General features: G+C 58.1%; 3 protein-coding genes across 19 annotated transcripts in view; all 3 read left to right on the forward strand.

Annotated features, from left to right (window-relative positions):
* Nucleotides 1-8629, forward strand: part of SPEG (striated muscle enriched protein kinase) — a 57179-nt gene extending 48550 nt beyond the window's left edge. For 8 of the 9 annotated variants that reach the window (XM_036421758.2, XM_045575338.1, XM_036421762.2 and 5 more), the window contains 10 exons: nt 2413-2529; nt 2672-2839; nt 2960-3082; nt 4112-4279; nt 4416-5031; nt 5503-5742; nt 5826-6049; nt 6838-6913; nt 7093-7242; nt 7579-8629. In XM_036421758.2, coding sequence (XP_036277651.1) covers nt 2413-2529; nt 2672-2839; nt 2960-3082; nt 4112-4279; nt 4416-5031; nt 5503-5742; nt 5826-6049; nt 6838-6913; nt 7093-7242; nt 7579-7771 — 2075 coding nt within the window. In that variant the 3' untranslated portion in view covers nt 7772-8629. Of the gene's footprint in view, nt 1-2412; nt 2530-2671; nt 2840-2959; nt 3083-4111; nt 4280-4415; nt 5032-5502; nt 5743-5825; nt 6050-6802; nt 6914-7092; nt 7243-7578 lie in introns of those variants that run through there. The other variant, XR_006740459.1, reaches the window with a different exon arrangement.
* Nucleotides 8630-10173: 1544 nt separating this feature from the next.
* Nucleotides 10174-12896, forward strand: SPEGNB (SPEG neighbor). Its single transcript, XM_045575349.1, is given in 5 exon segments — nt 10174-11148; nt 11469-11733; nt 11735-11777; nt 12353-12494; nt 12664-12896. Coding segments are annotated over 5 exon segments (717 nt in total). The 5' UTR covers nt 10174-11020; the 3' UTR covers nt 12803-12896.
* Nucleotides 12897-13427: 531 nt separating this feature from the next.
* On the forward strand, nt 13428-20723 carry GMPPA (GDP-mannose pyrophosphorylase A). Of its 9 annotated transcripts, none has more exons than XM_045575345.1 (14): nt 13428-13520; nt 14343-14403; nt 14496-14593; nt 15528-15631; nt 15882-16068; nt 16417-16476; nt 17873-18003; nt 18652-18666; nt 19002-19136; nt 19241-19338; nt 19519-19565; nt 19771-19863; nt 19955-20123; nt 20440-20723. In XM_045575345.1, exons 2-14 carry the CDS (start codon nt 14364-14366, stop codon nt 20538-20540), a joined length of 1278 nt encoding a protein of 425 aa, XP_045431301.1. In that variant the 5' UTR covers nt 13428-13520; nt 14343-14363; the 3' UTR covers nt 20541-20723. The 9 variants fall into 9 exon arrangements, with proteins under 9 accessions (XP_045431301.1, XP_045431303.1, XP_045431304.1 ...); XM_045575347.1 differs by having other exon boundaries at nt 13449-13520; nt 14349-14403; XM_045575346.1 differs by lacking the exon at nt 13428-13520 and adding an exon at nt 13524-13658.
* Nucleotides 20724-21913: the final 1190 nt, after the last annotated feature.

Here is a 21913-nt window from a genome sequence, read left to right on the forward strand (position 1 = left end):
TGCTCTGGTCTGTTTCTCTGCCTAGTGTCCTGGGCTGCAATAAGGCAGATATTTTCCTCCTGGGGTCACCCCATCTCTCACCTAAAAAGGGGGGCATTACTCCAGGACTATACCCAAAGGCTGAGGAGGCCAGGTTTCCCCTGCTGGCATGCAGAAGGAGCAGGCCCGCCAGGGCAGGCTGTGTGCAGTCAGCAGTCCGTTCTTCCCGTTTCCCGATAAAACTCCTCCAAACTGGTCCAGCTGTGCCTCCACTAGGCTTGAGCTGGGGAGCTGGGGCAGGAGAGCTTGGCAGTGGGCTTTGGTGGTGGGGGCTCTAGTGAAGGAAGAGGGAGGGAGGCAGTTGGTGGGGGCAGGGTGGAGAAGGAGAGGGACTGAGACGGAGAGAGAAGCCAGCATGGAGGCCTGGGGACAGCTGATCCCTTCCCACCAGGGGCCTCCCTCCCAGGTCCATTCTGCTTGTGCAGCTGATTTCCTGCTGAGGCAGTGTCCCCTTACCTCCTCTTCCCCCCTCCCTGCAGAATAAGGCTGCCCCGTGTCCCCTTGACCAGCTAGGGCTAGCTTCTGGGGGGTGGAGGTAGAACTGGCAGAGCTGGGCCAGGATCACCTTTCACCTTGCCTCCTGGCCTCCCTCTCTCGCCCCTACCCGGCACCCGCACTTGGTCTGATGGAACTATATTCACTTTGTTAGTGGAGCCTCAGTGGGGGACCCCTCCTTAGGGAAATGGGTACAGTGGGAAGGGCGGGCATGCTGCTATTCTGATCCTCCAGTCCTGCTGGGTTCCTCTCCTGCCCAGCTCACCCCACCCCCACTCCCTCCAGGTTCTTTAGGCAGGCAGCAGCTGGGGCTCCTTGGGGCATCTGTCCCTCAACCTTCTCTGCCCACGTGAGAAAAGTCCGCCCGCCCACCCACCCCCATCCCCAGTGGCCAGGACCAGATTGGGATATTTCTGAAGACACATTCCAGGGAGCAGGGACACAAGTGCTCCCGGCACTGAGGCGCCACGGGCGACCGCACTGAGCAGAGAACGTGGCCCATCTGCACCCAGGCCATGACCGCTTCACCAGCCAGCTGCGAAGCCAGCTTTGCCGAAACAGCCTCTTTCTCCGAGGGTCTGTGGCTGGCTCGCTACTGAGCATATTCATGAGCTAATAATCATAACAATAATAAGAGCTGAGGATTATGAGCACTTATGGTTACATCTTAGACACGTGCTAAGCACTGTATATGCTCCTTGTCATTCTCATAACAACCCCATGAGCTTGGTGTGTTTTTCTTTTCCGCAATTTACACAAGGTCATGCAGATACTGTCCCTCGCCCCTTCTAAGGCTCTCACCACTGAGCTGACCTGAAGGAGCATTAGAAGTCTAGGTCTGAACCCCTGGGCCCCAAGGGTAATGAGGGGTGGGGAGGCTGACACACTTTCTGGCTCTGCCCCCCATTTTGCCTTGGCTTCGGAGCTTTGGAGACTGCATTTTTTAAAAAAATATATTTTATTGATTTTATACAGAGAGGAAGGGAGAGAGATAGAGAGCTAGAAACGTCGATGAGAGAGAAACATCGACCAGCTGCCTCCTGCACACCCCCTACCTGGGATGTGCCCGCAACCAAGGTACATGCCCTTGACCGGAATCGAACCGGGGACCCTTCAGTCCCCAAGCCGACGCTCTATCCACTGAGCCAAACCGGTTTCGGCGAGACTGCATTTTTTTTTTAATTAATATATTTTATTGATTTTTTACAGAGAGGAAGGGAGAGAGATAGAGAGCTAGAAACATCAATGAGAGAAATACATCGACCAGCTGCCTCCTGCACACCCCCCCACCGGGGATGTGCCTGCAACCAATGTACATGCTCTTGACCGGAATCGAACCTGGGATCTTTCGGTCCGCAGGCCGACGCTCTATCCACTGAGCCAAACCGGTTTCGGCAAGACTGCATTTTTTTTTTAATTGAACATCGTGTTCAACCCCAGGATTCTCAGCTTAGGTCACCAGCTCCTCTCACTTCCCTGTGGTGCCCCAGAGGGAGTGAGAATTGCCAGCTTAACCATTGCGGTCTTTCAATATTTACTTGTTTTTATTTTATTTAACAAATGTGGATAGAGCACTTGACGTAGTGCCAGGCCCTGCTCTGAGTGATTTGCAAACATATGAATGAGGTCACTACCATGCATCTTCAATAGTCAGCGAAAGGAAAAGATGGCTCCACACAACACACAGCGAATGCCTGGAGAGGGTGATGCTCGCCCCAAAGAAAATTCTCGAAAGTGTGGCCTGAGGTGGCACTTTGCACGTCTGACTGGGGAGAGAGAAGCATTTACGCTGCTCTCCACCTCTCACGTGTATCCTCCCCTCCCTCAGCAGTGTGAGCTGAGGTCCTTGCAACCCATGGCCATCTGCTCTCCCTGCAGACTTCCCCCCAGTCTTCCACATCAAACTCAAGGACCAGGTGCTGCTGGAGGGAGAGGCAGCTACCCTGCTCTGCCTGCCGGCAGCCTGCCCTGCACCCCGCATCTCCTGGGTGAAAGGTGAGATCGCTTCTCCCCAGGGAGGGGCATGGTGTGGGATCCCAATGCCCAGTGATGCTTGGAGGGGTGGCGGCCGAGGGGTCCCAGAGGACCATACGTGCTGCCCCACTCAGCAGCCCCCCCCCCTCCTCTCTGTCCCCAGACAAGCAGTCCCTGCGGTCAGAGCCCTCAGTGGTCATCGTGTCCTGCAAAGACGGCCGGCAGCTGCTGAGCATCCCCCGGGCGAGCAAGCGGCACGCGGGGCTCTATGAGTGCTCAGCCACCAATGCCCTGGGCAGTGTCACCAGCTCCTGCACCGTGGCTGTGGCCCGTGAGCCTGGGGCAGGGGCCGGGCGCCGGGGTGGGGGGCAGTGATGGAGGGTGTGAGCAGGGCTAGATGGGCTCTAAGCTGGAGCACAGGGGCTCACAGAGGCTCCCTTTCTCTGGCCAGGTGTCCCAGGGAAGCTAGCCCCTCCTGAAGTTCCCCAGACCTACCAAGACACAGCGCTGGTGCTCTGGAAGCCAGGAGACAGCCGGGCACCCTGCACGTACACGCTGGAGCGGCGGGTGGACGGTGAGGGGCCGCGCAGGCTGGCTGGGGGAATGGGTGGGGGGGAAGGGGTGGCGGGGGGAAGGGGTGGCGGGGGGGGGGGAAGGGGTGGCGGGGAAAGGGGTGGCGGGGGGGGAAGGGGTGGGGGGGGAAGGGGTGGCTGGGAGGGAAGGGGTGGCGGGGGGGAAGGGGTGGCGAGGGGGGGGGAGGGAGGGTGGCGGGGGGGGAAGGGGTGGCGGGGGGGGAAGGGGAGGGTGGGGGGGAGGGGGGTGGGAGGGGTGGAGGGGGGGGAAGGGGTTGGCGGGGGGGGGGGTGGGCGGGGGGAAGGGGTGGCGGGGGGAAGGGGTGGCTGGGGGGACGGGGTGGCGGGGGGGAAGGGGGTGGCGGGGGAAGGGTGGCGGGGGGGAAGGGGTGGCTGGGGGAGAAGGGGTGGCTGGGGGAAGGGGTGGCGGCGGGGCGGGGGAAGGGGTGGCGGGGGGAAGGGGTGGGGGGGAAGGGGTGGGCAGGGGGAGAGGGGTGGGCAGGGGGGGGGGTGGCGGGGGGAGGGGTGGCGGGGGGGGGGAGGAGGAGTGGGGGGAAGGGGTGGGGGGGAAGGAGTGGGCGGGGGGGAAGGTGGTGGCAGGGGAAGTGGTGGGCGGGGGAGGGGTGGCACGGCGGTAGGGGTGGAGGGGGGGGAGGGGTGCGGGTGGAGAAGGGGTGGGTGGGGGAGGGGTGGCGGGGGGAGGGGTGGCAGGGGGAAGGGGTGGCTGGGGGAAGGGGTGGTGGGGGAAGGGGTGGCGGGGGGAGGGGTGGCAGGGGGAAGGGGTGGCTGGGGGAAGGGGTGGTGGGGGAAGGGGTGGCGGGGGGAGGGGTGGCAGGGGGAAGGGGTGGCTGGGGGAAGGGGTGGTGGGGGAAGGGGTGGCTGGGGGAAGGGGTGGCAGGTAGAAGGTGAAGAATCCAGGGAGGCAAGTGTCCTCCCGGGGCAGAGTCCCGCTCCCTAGACGCCTTGCCAATAGCACTGGGAGCTTGGGCCACCCCTCTGTGACCTCAGCCCTTCCCCGATGGTGCCTGCAGGGGAGTCTGCCTGGCACCCAGTGAGCTCAGGCATCCTCGACTGTTACTACAATGTGACCCACCTGCCAATCGGCGTGGCTGTGAGGTTCCGTGTGGCCTGTGCCAACCGTGCGGGACAAGGGCCTTTCAGCAACCCTTCCGAGAAGGTCCTCGTCAGGGGCACGCAAGGTCAGTGCGATAGGGGGAGGGGGGAGGGTGGCCGGGAAAAGAAGGGGACCCTAAGCCCAGGATCCACCTCTTCTCAGAGCACCACGGTTTTGCTGCTAGGGGCATGTTGGTGTTGATTTTCCTTGTCTTTCCTCAGATGCCTCAGCTCTGCTACCTGCTGCTCACCGAGACACCCTTGTTACCTCAGGGCCAGCCAGGGCCCCGCCTCCGGACTCTCCTACCTCACTGGCCCCTTCCCCAACCGCCGCTGCAGCTCCTGGCCCCCCAGGCCCCCAGTCAGCTGCTCTCGGCACTAAATCTCCCCCAACACCCCCCAGCCAGGCCTTGTCCTCACTCAAGGCTGTGGGTCCACCACCCCAAACCCCCCCACGAAAGCACAGAGGCCTGCAGGCCGCCCGGCAAGCAGGGCCCTCCCCACCCAGTGCCCAGGACACCCCAAGTGAGCCCAAGTCTTCCGTCCCGAACACTGGGACCCCGACCCCAGCCTCCACTCCTCAAGGGGTTAAGCCAGCGTCTTCCCCAACTCCCCTGTATATGGTGACGTCCTTTGTGTCTGCACCACCAGCCCCCGAGCCCCCAGCCCCCGAGCCCCCTCCTGAGTCCACCAGAGTAACTGTTCAGACCCTCAGTTCAGCCAAGGAGGTGACCAGCTCCCCCAGCGGCGGTCCCCGCAGCTCTCCGGGGCCGGAGGGCACCTCTCTTCGACAGGGCCCCCCTCAGAAACCCTACACCTTCCTGGAGGAGAAGGCCAGGCAAGCAGAGCGGGGAAGGGATGGAGGACAGAGAGGGGAGTGGGTGAGCACAGGGGACACAGGAATGCAGAGAAAAACACTGGACTGCCCACCCAGCATGGGGAAGGTGCTGAGATCTGGGTCATCAGCACTACTGAGCTCAGATTTTCTCTGGGCCACATGATCACAATTAATCTGTGCTAAGCTCTGTGGCCATATGATCACCATTAATCTTCATCACTTGGAGAGGAAGCCACTGCATTATCGTCATCACCCATTTCACAGATGGGAAAACTGAGGTTAGAGAGGTTATGGGATTTGCCTAAGGTACAGAGTCACTGAAGGGCAGAACTGGGACTCGAACCCAGGCTTCTAAGATTAAACCCCAGAGCCCACACTCGAGTCCCTGCTCTCCCAGCCCCAGCCCCCTTATCCTTCATTGGTGGTGTCCCCCTCTTTCCTCTAAGCCTGTGGTGTCCCCTTAACACATAGGGGGCGCTTTGGTGTCGTGCGTGCATGCCGGGAGAATGCCACTGGGCGGACGTTTGTGGCCAAGATCGTGCCCTATGCGGCCGAGGGCAAGCGGCGAGTCCTGCAGGAGTACGAAGTGTTGCGAACGCTGCACCACGAGCGGCTCATGTCCCTGCACGAGGCCTACATCACCCCGCGTTACCTCGTGCTCATCGCCGAGAGCTGTGGCAACCGGGAGCTCCTCTGTGGGCTCAGTGACAGGTAGCCGGGCATTCTGGGGGAGCCGGGAACCAGAGCAGGGGGAGCTGGGCTGGGATATCACCTGCCTTCCCTGAACCCTCCAGGTTCCGATATTCAGAGGACGATGTGGCCACCTACGTGGTGCAGCTGCTACAAGGCCTGGACTACCTCCACGGCCGGCACGTGCTGCACCTGGACATCAAGCCAGACAACCTGCTGCTGGCCTCTGACAACGCCCTCAAGATTGTGGACTTCGGCAGTGCCCAGCCCTACAACCCCCAGGCCCTGCGGCCCCTGGGCCACCGCACGGGCACACTGGAGTTCATGGGTGAGGGCACCGCGCCAGCCAGGGTGGGGCGGTTGGGGTACGGCCATTGGGGCAGCAGCCATAGCTTCCCCCACTTCCCCCACATCTATGCCATTTATTGAGAGCTTACGGTGTGCAAGAAACGAACAAAGTCCCTTTTATGTTTGTTCGTTTTTTCCAGTTTATCTTCACAATAGCCCTGGAGATTGGCATAACATTACTTCCACTTTACAGATGAGGAAACAGAAGCCTAGTGAGGTTATTTGTCCCATATAGACAGTTTTAAAAGGTTGAGCCAGGATTTGATAAAGCTGAAAAGATAGGAGAGCCAATATTAATTTATATAAGTAAGGAAAACCAGCTACCATTTAGCTACTTGCTAAATACGTTATGTGCATTATCTGTATCCTTTAGATTTATTCTGAAAGCCACACTTTGCAAATGAGGAAATTGGAGTGCCAGACAGGTTTAGTACATTGCCCAGGGTCCTATAGCTACCGTAGAAGGGGCGGGCCGGGATGGTAGCCGGCCAGGCCCATTTCAAAGACTCTTCGTCTTTGTGCTGGCCTCGTTCATTGTGAATGGGCTCTCCACCTGGGAGCTGATCTGAGGGAGCCAGTGACCCTGGTTCTCAGCAACTCTGCGGTTCTGGTGACCCACCATTCAGAGTCTGGGCGGACTCCTCAGGTGCCCACAGCTCCCCTGGAGGCTGCTCTGACCCACGGTGGTGACCTCAGGGGCCTCCCCAGCCTTTTCCTGCTTCCCTGCCACCAGGAAACTGGTTCAACTTGGCCTCTGTCTCCTGTCAGCTCCTGAGATGGTGAAGGGAGACCCCATTGGCTCCGCCACAGACATCTGGGGTGCGGGTGTGCTCACTTACATCATGTGAGTGCTCCGGACCCACCTTCTGCCCACGCTCTTCCCCCTCCCCAGCACGTGTGTCCCCAGGTGCCATAGCCCTGTCCCTGAGTGCTGTGCCCCCTAGAACCCCCATACTAATGTCTCCCTGGACCTGTGCATTGACCCTCTGTTCATATGTCTCAACTGAACTGTCTCCACCACAGGCTCAGTGGACACTCTCCGTTCTATGAGCCAGACCCCCAGGAAACAGAGGCTCGTATTGTGGGGGGCCGCTTTGATGCCTTCCAGTTGTACCCCAACACCTCCCAAAGCGCCACCCTCTTCTTGCGAAAGGTCCTCTCAGTACACCCCTGGTGAGTGGGCCCTACACCTGCCAGCTCCCCATATTACCTTCTTGGCCTCGGACTGCCCTAGTCTAGCCCATGCCTAGGATTTTCCCCGACTCCTCCCCTGCCCTCAATAATACACTGTTGCTACTACTACTACTAAGTGGTTGTCCTACCCACCATTTGAGACTATAACACAAGCAGAATCACTGTCCCCATTCCAGAGGCTGGGACACTGAGAGTTGCCCAGAGTCACTCACTAAGGGTGAATCCAGGTGCGGGACTCAGGTATACGGGAGGACAGAGCCCAGCCCTGCTCTAGGCCGTCCCTCCAGGCTCACCATTCCTGTCTGGGCCTGGCAGGAGCCGGCCCTCCCTGCAGGACTGCCTGGCCCACCCGTGGCTGCAGGACGCTTACCTGATGAAGCTGCGCCGCCAGACGCTCACCTTCACCACCAACCGGCTCAAGGAGTTCCTGGGTGAGCAGCGGCGTCGCAGGGCCGAGGCCGCCACCCGTCACAAGGTGCTGCTCCGCTCCTACCCAGGCAGCTCCTAGTGGCTCGGACCACAGCCTGGCCCCGGGATTCCACTCGGGGCTCCCGCTGACGCTGCGGGACATTCCAGGGCCCATGCTGAACTGGGTGGACTCAGGGCTTCGGACACCACCAGCAGAAAAATCCAGCCGGGCTGTTACCTCATGGACCTGCGGGGACAGAGGCCCCAGTTGCGGGGGCTTCGGCCAATGCCACCAAGGCCAGAGCCAGAGCTGGAGACTCATTGGCCAGGCTGGGTGGAGTTGGAAGCAGGAAGAGGGGCAAGAACAGAATGGGAAAGTGAGAGGAAGTGGGTGGGAGACTCTAGGGAGGTTCTGGGGATGGGGGACAGTGCATCCAGGGGAAAGTAACTCAGGAGGTGTGAGTGGCTGGAGATGTGGAAAAGGAAGGAGCCCAGGGTGTCGAGGCCATGGGCTGGGAGTGTCAGGAAAGCAGGGACAGGACATGGACAGTGGCAGGGTGCCAGAGGCAGCATGTGAGAGAGGACAGCAAGATAAGGGAGGGAGAGGAGAGAGGACTCGGGTGGGGATGGGATGGGCCAGCCGCCAGCATCCCATAGAAGAGTTGTGGGGGGCTGGAGGCAGGAGGCAGTGGCCACTCAGCCCAGTGCTCTCCTGTTGCTTCAGCGGGTGCAGCTCTGGGCTCTGTGCTGGCCCAAGGATGTCCCCACTGGCCCTTCGTGGTCTCTGCCCTTCTTCCCATGCATATTTATTTATTTATTGACTTTTATGAATTTTCCTTCCACCCAATCCTAATTGCTCATGTTTTCCTGACCATTCCCCTCCACCCAAGCCATCCAGCTGTCTGTGCAGCTGTCTGTCTGTCTGTCACAAGGGAAATAAAAATAGCAAGCAGCAGGACCTATGTGTGATCTATGGGGAGAGGTGGCCGGGGAGCAAGGAGCTGTGACAGGAGTATTCTGGCCTTCTCTGGGCCAGGGAGAGCACAGGTGTACCAGCCAGCACCTTCAGATGTCCTCCTCCCTCCCTGACTCTCCTGCCCCTTACCCCTCCCTTATTCCTAGAGGGAAGAGAGACTTCAGTCTGCTTTTCCCTCTGAAGTTTCTGGAATCCTGGCAGGACCCTGAATCCTCACCACAATGCTCTAACCACACGCTGGTGGTCCCCACCTTTTCTCACATGTTCCATCGTCACACCTTGGAAGATGCCAGGCAGTGAAACGGACCGGCCCATACCCCAATCCTGGCTCAGCCTTCTTTCTCCAATGCTTCCCAGCTCTGGCCCCGGTGCCCCAAGCAGAGGGGGTTTTATCATGATGAGAACAGGTGGTGTGAAGCCCAGGACAAGCCCACCCCCCATGCGCTCAGCGTCAGAGCACCAACCAGGCACCAGCTGTCCGGGGCAGCTGTGAGTTCTCTGGGCAGTGTGTCTGCTGTGATGATGCTACAGACCAGCATTTTCCTAGACCCCCGGGGACACCCAGCCTGGACCTTCTGATCCCCATGGCAAGCTGCTGTGAAGTGTGCTGGGGGTGAAGGCACCTTGACTCTGGCTGCAGTGCCACAGAATGGTTAGTGGGTTCTAGAACTGAGGTGGGGAGAGAAGGGCACCAGTTCTCCTTTGGTTCAAGGGACTGTCCTCCCCCACCCCCCCTTCACCCCTTGAAAACCCTGTTCTTGACAAAGTGACAAAAATAAAGTTGCCACCACAAGCAGAGAGAGCTGGTGCTGGTGTGCTGCTGATCTAGGTTGAGAGCCCCTTGGCTGGAGCCCAAACAACGTCATCCCAGCCCAGCCTCTGGCTTCTCGGGACCCGAGGGAAAAGGCAATACCTATCATCATAAACCAGCAGTTAAAGCAGCTGGAAGGGACCAGAGAGACATCTTTTAGCTCAACTGTCATTTTAGCGATGAAGATATACAGTTTGCCTGTGAGAATCTGTAATTCCCCTACTCACTGCAAGTGTTTTCATATAAAAATTAGGTGCCTGAACTCATATCCTGACAAATGGTAAAATTCCTCTCCCGTCGCCCTTCTGATCTTGAACTCCCTTCCCATCTCCATTGGAAATGGCACATGAACTGCTTGTTCCAAACCCGGAGGAGCAAAGGTAATTTATATCAGCCGAGCTGTGTCAAAATTGCTCTCATCAGAAGGTGACAGTGTTCCATACCCGGGCGGGCAGTTGCAGTAAATGGAAGAAGCGATGCTCTCTCTGCCTGGCAGACTGGACACCGGGCATGTCCCCATCACCTCTGATGCCCCTATACATCAGCTGTGCCCCATATGGGCCTGGGCCGACCCAAAGCTGCTGAATCGGTATTAGTGCCCATCTCCAGGGACAGTGCGGCCCATACCATAGCACGTGGAGAAGAGTGAGTGGAGATAGGGGTGGCAGGAAGGGACACTGTTCTTAAAAATCTTGACCGTCCTCTCTAGGTTTATCTCGGTTTACCGCCAGGGGGCACAGTGCGGAAATGACAACCTAGACTCTGGGGTGGGGGTGGGGTAAGGCGCTTTCGGATTGGTCCCGACAGCCACGTGGCCTTCTCATAATTGGCTGGGTGGACAGAGAAGTCTGCCACTTCTCTGGCTTCATTCAAGGAAACCCTCCCCACCCCCACCCCCACCCCCACCCCCACACACTTGCACTCCTTAACTTACAGTATCTCCTGAAGGGCACATTGTCCCACTGTCCAGGGACCCACTGAGTGTCAAGTTGCCCCGGAAAGGAGTTGAATTTCCTGCCGGCATGGGGTCCGTCTGGTCCTCCCCGGAGTGGGAGGGCACCCCTTGCCTTGAGAGGAGATGGGGCCTGTCCAGCTGTCCAGCTGTCCAGGCGCTGACGCCCGGTGCACCCCAGAGCCGCTCGAGTTTCCCCCCACCCCACCCCCTGGCCTAGGCCTATTCTAGCGACTGAGCCAGCAGCCCAGGCATCCTTGAGCTAAATAAAGAGCCTGCTTTGTTCAAGGGGCGGGAGCTAGGGTCCCGGGGGGCTTGGGGCAACCACGCCAAACAAGGCAAGGAGGGGAGCGATGTATAAAACCAGGGCCCACGGCTGAGCACCTGCCCGCGCCCCTACTGTGCCATCGGAAGGGCATCGCACCGCCTGCTACCCACCTAGTTCCCTCAAGTCCGAAATCGACGCCCCTCCACCCCCACCCCCACGGTGAGTCCTGTCCTCAGACCAGCTCTGGACACGTCCATCCCGGGGGATGTTCTGAATCCGAAGAGCAAAGGCTGAAAGTCTCTGGGTTAGTCTAGACCCCCGTGTTTGTTTTTCGCTGCCCAGATGTCCAAAGCAGCTCCCGCCAAAAAGCCGGCGGCTACGGCCCCGCCTCCGGGATGTACCCTAGATATCAACGACCCCCAGGTCCAGAAAGCGGCCATTCGTATCCAGGCCTCTTACCGGGGCCACAGGTGAGGAGGGAGCCTTAAAGCCTCTGAAGGAAGGGAACTGGAACTGCAGAATCCGCATTCCCGCGTTGCGGACGGGGCGGTCCTGAGCCCAGGGCCAGGGATGGCTAAGGCCACTGGATTTATGGGAGAGCAGATGCTGAGGAGTGGCAGGAGGCCCACGAGAGCAGACCATTTCATCAGGGTAATGATTCAGGAACGGCCCCTCCCCTGTGCCTCCCCGACTCTGAAAGTCTAGTCGCCCGAGGGGGCGGGCAGGGGGTTGGGGGCGGGCGGACAGGGCTGCGGGAGGGTCTCTGGGCCCTGACCCTGCTCGCGAGCAGGTCCCGGAAGGAGCTGCGGGAGACCCGGCCGCCGCGCGTGCTGGATCCGCTCAAGGACGTGGTGCTGATCGAGGGCAGCGCGGCCAACCTGACCTGCCGCATATCGGCTTTCCCGGACCCGTTTATCCGCTGGAGCAAGGACGGCAAGGAGCTGCGCGACGGGCCCAAGTACCGCTACATCTTCAAGGACCCCGACGTCGTGGCCTTGGTGGTGCGCGACGGCGAGCTGGCGGACCTGGGCCAGTACAGCATCAACATCACCAACCCCCTTCGGCCAGTGCTCCGACTCGGCGCACATCCTCGTGGAAGGTAAGTGCGCCCCCGCGGCGTCTGCAGCCGATGCAGCAGCGCGTTTATCCCCGGGCCTAGCTGAGTCCGGGTGGGCATGTGGCCAGCCCAGCCCCTGGCACAGCCTGAGGCGCAGAGTAGGGCGCGGAGCCGCACCGCTCGGCCTGTGCAGTCCTTCCTACCTCGGGATCCCATCCCACCTAGGCTAAGAAGTCCAAGGTCACAGCGATCCAGAAGCAGAGCTAGGGTTTAGAGAGAGCCCTGATCTGCTGGCTCCCAACCCAGAGCAATGTCCACTATCCAGAGCTGTCTCTGAGGCACCCCGAGAGGTGTGAGCATTCCTGGGCTTTCACCCATAGCATCTTTCATCCTCCATTCAATCCTAGGAAGTAGGAGGGGCAGGGATTAGTCTCGTTCGACAGCTGAGCTGCTGAAGCCCCAGAGAGGCTAAAGACTTGCCCAAGGTCATGCGGGGAGTTCAAATCCATACCGTAGTTAGGGTCGGGGTGGGGGGGGGTAATAGTTGGGAGGGAGGGTGATGTCCCGCCTGACCTTTAGGTCCCTCGCTGGGTCGCATTCCCTTCCCCTTTCTCTAGTCCCGGCGAAAATCCAAAAGGGCCTGGATAACACTAAAGCGCGCAAAGGCGCCACGGTGACGCTGACTGCGGAGATCATGGGCGAGCCTGCGCCCGACGTGGGCTGGACCAAGGACGGGAAGGACATCGAGGAGGATGACAGGCAAGGGTGGGGACCCGCTGCCAGGGCAGGGCCTGGAGCTGCAACCTAGGCCGGATGGGGCCCGGAAAACCCGCGGGAATGGGACGAGGGAGGGGACCTGGGAGGTGAAGAACGGAGCTGCCGGGAAGCCCGTAAACTGACCCGCGGCCCCGCCCCCTCCCCCCTGCAGGGTTTACTTCGAGATCGGCAGCACCAACACCACGCTGACCATCCGCCGGGCCACGCCGCAGGACAGCGGCAAGTACGAGGTGTTCGTGGAGAACAGCCTGGGCATGGACCAGAGCTTCGCTCGCGTGGACGTGGCCTGAAAGGGACCCTCGGAACTTTCGCTCTGTTTCCAAGCCTTGGGGTGGGTGGTACTAACAACCCCCTTCTTTTTTTGCTTAATAAAGCTGCTCTCTCTGACCCTCCGCTTCTGTTCTCTTCTTATTATGAGTCGCCATGTCCACTCCCCGGTACCCACACGCCAAAGTCACAGTGTTGGGGGCAAAGGGAAGTTTGGAGAGTGCCTAGTCCAGTGCCTTTATTTGCAGACAGTAAATCTCAGTCAGACAGGCTCCTCGCGATCGGAAGCTGCTTCACTTCCCAGCAGGAGGGTAGAGGCGTCTACGACTCCTCTTCTTTTGCAACCCTCCAGCCTCACCCTTTCGTGGGGGATGTGCGTGCTGCCCTTGTCCTTTCAAGGGTGACCACACCCCAGGCTCGCTTCCCCTGGGACCTACTTTCTCCGCTTTAACTACTACCCCCGGGCCCATTCCCAGGCAGCTCTTGATCCTAATCCGGGTTCGGGCCTCGGCTTCTCAGGCTGAATCCTTCCTCTTCTTTCGACCCTCTCCTTCAATCCCTTGGCCACGCCTCCATATGTTCTTCCAAAAGTTCCACCTCTTTCTGAGTGGGAACGAGGGAGAAACTTAAGAACTACAATTCCCGGCAGACTCTGCGAAGTTCTCGCGAGTCGCGAGAAGACACGTGCGCGGAAGGAGCTAGCGGTAGCGGGCGGCAGAGCTGGCAGAAAGGGGACTGGTGGTAAAAAGACCTGATGGAGGGGTGGCGGAAGGGGGAGAGGGCAGGGCACGGCCCCTAGACGAAGAGCGGTTCGGGGGTCCCGGCTGGCTCTCCGCACGTCGGATGCAGTGCTGGTCCCACAAACCCTGCATACGCGAGGTTAGGGTTTATCAGTCGGTTGTGAGGTTCAGAGGGTCAGCAATCAGTCAGTCCTCTAAACCCAAAGATTCAGCACTTGTCAGTCTTGGGACACAGGGAATTGGCATATTGTGTTTGGGATGCTAAGGGAACCTGTCTTTTTTATTTAGGGATTATCACCTAGTCCTAGAGGTTAATTTTAGGAATTAGGATCAGCATAAAAAGGGCTTGGAGTTGTAAATAAGTGTTACTTGAAGTGGACTCTTAGGACTGTAGTGAAATATTTTGCCTCACTCGGGATTTGAGGTTCAATATCAGGATTCACAGCTTAATATCTAGAGTGAGGATGGACCAATTTGGTAATCAGTGGTTTGGGGGTTTGGTTTTGAAGGTTTGGGGTGTGAGAAGGAGGTCTATTGCTGAGTTTTGGAGTTTGCTGAGTTTTCAGCCAGAAGGAAGTCTGTTAGGGGTCAAATTGTGGGATGTGGATTTCAGAATTTGGGAGGAATCATTGTGAGGTTTGAAGGCTGACTGGATTTGGGTTGGGATCTGAGATGTGTGAGATTTGTGAGATGGTGAGCCCAGAGAGGGACTAGATTGAATTTATGTCCTGGGAGAGCTCGGTGTTGCTGTTTTGGGTTTAGGGTTTGGTTGGGATATGAGTGGGGTGTGAGATCTGAGCCTAACTTTTCTTTGCTATTTGAGGTTTAGGTAGCAATTGCCGCCATGCTTAAAGCTGTGATCCTGATTGGAGGCCCTCAAAAGGGTGAGGAGCCAGGGGAAGGTTGGGCTGGAGTTGGTGGCATGGGAGGTAGAGGGAAGCAGAAAACAAAAATATGCTTCTCTCTCCTCTCTCAGGGACTCGCTTCAGACCTTTGTCTTTTGAGGTGCCCAAACCCCTATTTCCCGTGGCAGGGGTCCCTATGATTCAGCACCACATTGAGGCCTGTGCCCAGGTAATCCCGTAGGCTCCCCCCTCCCACCTCCATTTATCTCCTTCATGCTGTATTTCCCCCTTTATTAACCATGATCTCTTCCCACCAGGCCTAACTCCAGGGACCACCATTTACAAATGACACTATGCATCATCTCCCTCCACCATCACCACCAGTTGTGCAATGCAGTTGTCATGTCTCCTCCTAATGTAGTCTCTTGTCTGGCTTCTTCTTGCTCTTATTTCACGCCTATGGAATGTGAGAGTAGCCAGGAATCTTAGAGACAACTTAAAGCCGTAGCACGAGAAACTTTAATGATAACAAAGCACAGAATCATGCTATTCTTGCTCACTATGGAGCTAATTCCTTTATTGCTTTTGGTATTGGGACTGGCAAGGTTGACTTGAGTCCAGTCTCTGCCTGCTAAAAGGAATTGAGCAAATTTCTCACCCTTTCTCAGCCTTAGTTTCCTTATTTGTAAACTGGGAGTGATTAGACCTACTTTGTGGGATTCTGGAGCTTAGAGATGATGTTTATAAAGTAATTAGTACAATGTAGACACTTGATAAATGGTATTCTTAACCTCATAGTGATCTTAAGCTCAGATTGATAGGTAATAAATATGGGGGAAATGAATGGATTATCCTGTAATGTAGCTTGATAGGCAAAATCTTTCCTAGGGTGAACTCCATTTCAGATTAGGGGGTGGGGGGATAATAGAATAATAAAAGATGAAAAGACTCTAACTTTGGGAGTCTTTTAATTAAGAGAAATAGACTCTAACTTCCTCATTGTTCAGAGGAGAAATTGGACCAGCATGGTAAAATGAACCAAGGCCACAGTTGAGGCTAAATGCATGGTTTCTGGATTTTGGGCCAGTACCCGGGATTTCTCCCTCCCATAATTCCCTCCTATCAGATGCTGTTTTTCTCTCAATCTCTTCCCTTGACCTCAGGTCCCTGGGATGCAGGAGATTCTGCTCATTGGCTTCTACCAACCTGATGAGCCACTTACCCGGTTCCTAGAAGCTGCCCAGCAAGAGTTTAACCTTCCGGTCAGGTCGGGTGTTTGTGTGCATGTGCTGTGTAGGGGTGGGGGAGCAGTGCTCTAGGCATCTGAGTTCTCACGAGTGGGTTGAGCCAGCATTGCCAGAAGTCACCCTCACACACGAGGAGGTTTCTGAATTCCTGTGTATATTGAGTTTCTCTGTGGGCCTTGGGCAGGCATATTCTGGGAACAGGAGGAGTCACTGCCCAGATTCCTGGTATCTGTCTCCTCTGATCTCACTGATCTGGGTCTCTGGGGACAGGTACCTGCAGGAATTTGCCCCTCTGGGCACAGGAGGTGGTCTCTACCACTTCCGGGATCAGATCCTGGCTGGGGGCCCTGAGGCCTTCTTCGTGCTCAACGCTGATGTTTGCTCCGACTTCCCCTTGAGCGCTATGTTGGCTGCCCACAGACACCAGCCTCACCCTTTCTTGCTCCTGGGCACCACGGTGAGGGGGGCTGGAGGGTGTTGAGGGGGTGATCCAGAGAGGTTCCTGGGATGCGGGTTGTTCGGGAGGCAGGGCCAGAACAGGAAGTTGGAGTGGGAATGCATGTCAGGAGGGGTAGGTGCTAGAAACCCCTGCAGTAATGGAGGTGGCGGTGGAGAGAGACCTTGAGCCCTTCAGCTGCTCAGAAGTAGAGTGGGGAGGGCAGCTGTCAGTACTCACCCCATCTGAAGGCTTGTCAATGGCAGAGCTACGTGCCATGTGCTATAGGAGAGGGAAAGCAAGAAAGAGAAAACAGACCTTGCTGCCCTGGAGCAGGCAGGTCACTGCCTCGGTGTATCTGTCTTTCAGGCTAACAGGACACAGTCCCTCAACTATGGCTGCATTGTAGAGAATCCACAGACACATGAGGTAAGAGCAGAGAGGAGGCTGGCTGTATCATCATTTTCCCATTCCTCAGCTTCTAGAGAATGCTGGAACGCTATGGGGTGGGCCCCAATGTTGTCTAACAGGTGTGGCACACCCTCAGTTGTTCCCTTCTGTCCCTTTAAGAAAGATTAGGAAGAGGTAATAGATAAATGCCATGAGTGTGGTGCTCCAATAGATATATGCACAGGGTGCTATGACAACACAAAAAGGGCCCCTACCTAGCCTACCTGGGTAGAGGTGGGGAGGGCTCCCTGGAGGAGGTGAGGTCTGAACTGAGTTCAGTTTGTCAGCATGGAGACAGGAGAAGGCATTGCAGGTAGAGGGAACGATATATGCAAAGACATGGAGTTAGGAAACAGCATAGTGCCTTCAGAATTAGGGAGGTGGGAGCATAATTAGCAAGGTGAGGTGGGGCTGGAGATCTCTGTCCCTATCTCTGAAACTCCCTGCTCTGGAGCCTCACTGACTTTCACACACCCCTTTTGTCTGTTCAGTTTTAGTATTAAATATTCATATGTGAATACGAATGTATGTACACACACACACACACACACACACACACACGCTAGAGGCTCAGTGCAAAAAAATTCATGCACTCAGTGAGGTGGGGAGGGTTTCTGTCAGTCTGGCCTATGCCCTCTCACAGTCCGGGAGCCCTCAAGAGGTGTCTGACTGAGCCTAAGCAGTTATCTCCAACCATGAGCCTGGCTTCTGGCTGAGTAGTGCTCCCCCCCTGTGGGAGTGCACTGACCACTAGGGGGCAACTCCTATGTTAAGTGTCTGCCCCTTGGTGGTCAGTGTGTGTCATAGCGACGGGTCATTCTGCCATTCAGTTGATTTGCATATTAGCCTTTTATTATATAGGATATTCACACACACAGAGTTTTGTGTTAGGCACTAAATAGGTATGAAAGAAACAGCCAGAGACACAATTCTGCCTCTCAGGAGCCCTCAGTCTGGGGGAGAGACATCAAAAATCAACCAATGCAGATGACACAAGCGCCACAGTGGGTGGGTGAGAACAGGAGTGCCCAGAGCTGAGAAGCTGACTTTGGGGCAGACAAGAGTGTGCGTAGAGAGGGAGTGACAATGTCAGCTGGGTTTTTGAAAGCAAAGTCTTCCAGATGAAGAGTTGGTTAAGGGCATTCCGAAAGGCATGGAGTTGTGTTCTGGAACTGCTGGGAGGTGGGGAGGATCGGGAGGAAGAAGGCGGACAGTTCAGACTCATCTTGAAGGTGAAGTTGAAGGACAGTGACAAGACATGCTCTGCATTTTAGGAAGACTCCCGTGGCAACAGGAGGACTTGGAGATGTGGAGGGTCTTAGGGGATGGTGGCCGTGGCCCCTCCTCTGCTGACCCCAGCCCGCTCTGTCCCCAGGTCCTGCACTATGTGGAGAAACCCAGCACGTTTGTTAGTGACATCATCAACTGCGGCATCTACCTCTTTTCCCCGGAAGCCCTGAAGCCCCTTCGGGATGTCTTCCAGCGCAATCAGCAGAACGGGCAACTGTGAGGCAGACCCCATGGCCCAGTAGCTCCAAGTACCCTGAGTCACAGCCCCCTCCCCAGCCCCCGTCTCTGCTGGCTCCATCTCAGCCAGCTCCATCTCCTCCTCCCTTCCCCCTGCTACTTGTCATCTCCAGCCAAGCCTCTCCAGTTCCTCCCCTTCTAACCTCATTCTGTCCCTCTTCCGTATCCATCCCAGTTCCTTCTCTGTCACCACCTGCCCACTCCCCTTCTGGTCCATTTCTCGCAAGCCCTGAGTGTCCCAGAGATGTCTTTCAGAACAGACGGTAACACACACACTTGGGTGCACATATGTTTGGGTGCAGGCATGCGTGTGTGCACGTGCGTGCGCGCGCGCACACATTCTCAGGCTGAGGAGGCTCCCTTTGGAGTCTAGTGCCCTAAAGGGAGCTATGCTCACCACAAACCCCAATCCCAGGGTGGTCCTCCTAAGCCGGGGAACGGCTCCCCTTCTGTGGCTCCCCTGCCTTCCATCACCTCTCGTGCCTCATTCCCTCGTAGCCATCTTTTCACTCCCACTCTTATCTCTGCTTCTCTCTCCATCTCTCCTGGCCTGTTTGTTTCTGCTGAACTGGCATCTCTACCATCTCTCTCTCCTTCCTTTTCTGTGACTGTCCCTGCCCTCACCAGCTGCCTTCCTCTGGGGTGAGTCTGTCTGTGTTTCATTCCATCCAGTGAGAGGGAGGGGCCGGAGGTGGGGCTTAGAGGGGTGGATGGGAGGGGAATGGGATAACTCGGGGGAGCCATGTCTGGTCGAACTCCTCCTGGACATGGGGCAGGATGGGCAGCAGATCTAGACCTTCCCCAGCTGGGAGAGTGAGGCGCTGAGCGGTGGGTGAGCCTCCTGGGAGGTGAGCATCTTTGGGAGAGGATCTGACTAGGCCTTACAAGGTAGTGGGGTTCCCTTCCGATTCCCCTTCCTGAGAGGCTGTGCCGGCTCAGCTGGGGAACTGACGTCAGCGTCCTGTCCCCTCTACCAGGGAGGACTCCTCAGGCCTGTGGCGGGGGGCAGGCACCATCCGCCTGGAGCAGGACGTGTTCGCAGCCCTGGCTGGGCAGGGCCAGATCTACGTGCACCTTAATGACGGTATCTGGAGCCAGATCAAGTCTGCAGGGTATGGGAGAGACCTCTGATGGGGTGTCTGGGGGTTGAGACTTCAGGACGGTGGGCACAGGCCCTGCTGGCCCCTGAGCCCCTGCTCTACTTTGTGTCCCCCAGCTCGGCCCTCTATGCCTCCCGCCTCTATCTGGGTCAGTACCAGCTCACTCACCCCGAACGCCTGGCTAAGCACAGCCCAGGGGGGCCGCGGATCCGAGGTACCCATCCTGCCACAATTCCTGAGCTCTGCCCCCTCCCCCCTCCCCCCACTCAGTCTCCTCTGCCCTCAGAGCTTTGACTCCGGACCTCAGACCCAGAGGTGAAATCTGAATCCCTGGCCTCCCTGAACCAGTTATGGTTTGGGGCATTTGTCTCCAGGTCCCCTCTTCTGCTTCTAGGAAACGTTTACATCCACCCAACGGCTAAGGTGGCCCCATCAGCTGTGGTAAGCAGTGGCCCAGCCCAGGGAGGAAGGTGGATGGGGTGGGGCGGGTATCTCCAGAGCTCGGAGTACAGGTCTCTTATGTTTGTCACATCCTGTCATATGGCCTCAAGTAGGTTCCTTCCCCACTTATGAGCGGGTTGGATTTGGGGTCCTCCAAGGGCCCCCCCCCCCCCCCCGGGCTCATGGTATATGTTCCTCTCCACAGCTGGGCCCCAACGTCTCCATTGGGGAGGGGGTGACCGTGGGCGAGGGTGTGCGGCTCCGAGAGAGCATTGTCCTCCATGGAGCCACACTGCAGGTAGGCACCCCAGCGTGTGCCCCAAGAAGCTGGGGAGCGGGGGAACCCCATGGGCTCTGTCCCCCTCACCTCACACTGTCCTGTTTGGCAGGAGCATACGTGTGTGCTGCACAGCATTGTGGGCTGGGGGAGCATGGTGGGGCGCTGGTCCCGCGTGGAGGGTACCCCCAATGACCCCAATCCCAACGACCCCCGGGCCCACATGGACAGTGAGAGCCTCTTCAAGGACGGGAAGCTGCTGCCTGCCATCACCATCCTGGGTATGGCTTCCCAGGGGACTCGGGGCTGTGAGATACCGCCACAGGTGATAGGTGGGCTCAACGGGGAGAATCTGTGCTTGTGTGCGGGCGTGTGTGTGAGGGCGTGTGTGTGTGTGTGTGTGTGTGTTTTCCTTTAGCAAACATTTATCAAGTGCCTGCTGTGTGCCAGGCCCAGTGTGAGTCACTGGGGGCATGGGGCCAGGGCACAGATGGGCAGGGAGGGCCCCCGCCCCCCCAATGGCAGTGGCTCCCCGGCTCCTTGCCTCCGGTTTCCTCTCCCCATGGCCTCCTCCTGGTGCCCTCGTCCACACTGCAGGCTGCCGCGTCCGGATCCCTGCTGAGGTGCTCATCCTGAACTCGATTGTTCTGCCACACAAGGAGCTGAGCCGAAGCTTTACCAACCAGATCATCCTCTGAAGGGGAGGTGGGGGGGGGGGGTGCCAGAAGCCCCCCCCCCCCCCAACTCCCACCCCTCCAGTCTCTGTGCAGATTGGACCTGGGGAAGCCAGGCAGAATCTTCACACACTGGGAGCCACGTGGGTGGGTGGAGGACTCGGCCTCCCTCTCCGCTGCTCCCTAATAAACCCCATGAACCTTGGAGCCAGTGAGGACTCAGCTTGTGCCTGGACTGGTGTGGGGGTGGAAGGGGGGCAGCTGAGTCAGGCCCCCCACCCACATTAGCATTTAAATTGGAGTCATTGCTGCGGGCTCATGAATAATGAATCCGGAGCCCTGGTAAACCTCCCCCTCCCACTGCCTCAGCCTCGGTGCTGCCGCCAGAGAAAGGCCCTCAAGGCTCCCAGCCTGCCGGCCCGGCTTCACCCCTACCCTGGTGCTGCCCGCCCGCCCGCCCGCCCCTCTCCCTGTTCCTCTTCACTGGGTTTGGCTCAGACCTGGGAGTGGAGGACTTCCCGCGGGAAGGGTAAAGGATTTCAGTTGGGCAGTCAGGTGGTGGCGGACGCAGGGCCTGGGAGCCCCAAGTCGGGGATTGGGTCACAGACATCCCCCGTCTTCAGTTTCTGCCTCGTCCCGGCCCGTTTTTCTGCCCTGCCAGCTCCATCCGCTCCTGGCCCAGCTTTGTTGGCAGAGTGGTGGCTTCCCCCTCGCCCACCGGAGCTTGGTGTCTGTCTTCTCCCCTGGCAGGCACGGTGGGCCTCACTGCTGCCTTTCCCTCCGTCATCCCCGTAGGCAGCGCTGTTTGGGAGAGGAGGACAGGGCACAGATGGGCAGGGAGGGATCCCCCCTTATGGCAGTGGCTCCCCAGCTCCTTGCCCCTGGTTTCCTCTCCCCATGGCCTCCTCCTGGTGCCCTCGTCCACCTGCTGCCTCCCACCATCCTGGCTTTGTCTCTGGGAGGACCCAGCCCTCCACTCCACATTCCTGAAACCCCAGAGAAACCCAGCGCCACCGCTCCTGTTTGCCCATGACCCCCGCGTGCCCCTCTTGGTGCCCCCCCCTTCCCCAGCTGTGGGTGCGGAGCTTAGTTGCCAGATGAGCTGGTAATGATCGTAATCTGCTAATTGAGAGGAATCTAATTACCCGAAGAGAATGGGGGGGCATGGCGTGGGTGGGAGGGAGGAGGGGGTCCTGGCAGCAGGCTGCAGGGTGCTGAGCCTTGTTCTCAGCACCAGGGTCTGGGACCGAGCCCAGGATTTCATAGCCAGCCGTTAGGAAGATGAGCTGTTCGGCAGCTGGGCCGAGGGTGACGTGGGGATTGGGCCCGGAGTGACCTCCCAGGCCCTCGGGTCCTGCAGGCCGGGCGAGAGCGCCTGGGAAGCCACCCAGGGTTCC

Source organism: Pipistrellus kuhlii, unplaced genomic scaffold (genome assembly GCF_014108245.1).
Source record: "Pipistrellus kuhlii isolate mPipKuh1 unplaced genomic scaffold, mPipKuh1.p scaffold_m20_p_7, whole genome shotgun sequence".
In the NCBI taxonomy this organism is placed as follows: Eukaryota; Metazoa; Chordata; class Mammalia; order Chiroptera; family Vespertilionidae; genus Pipistrellus; species Pipistrellus kuhlii.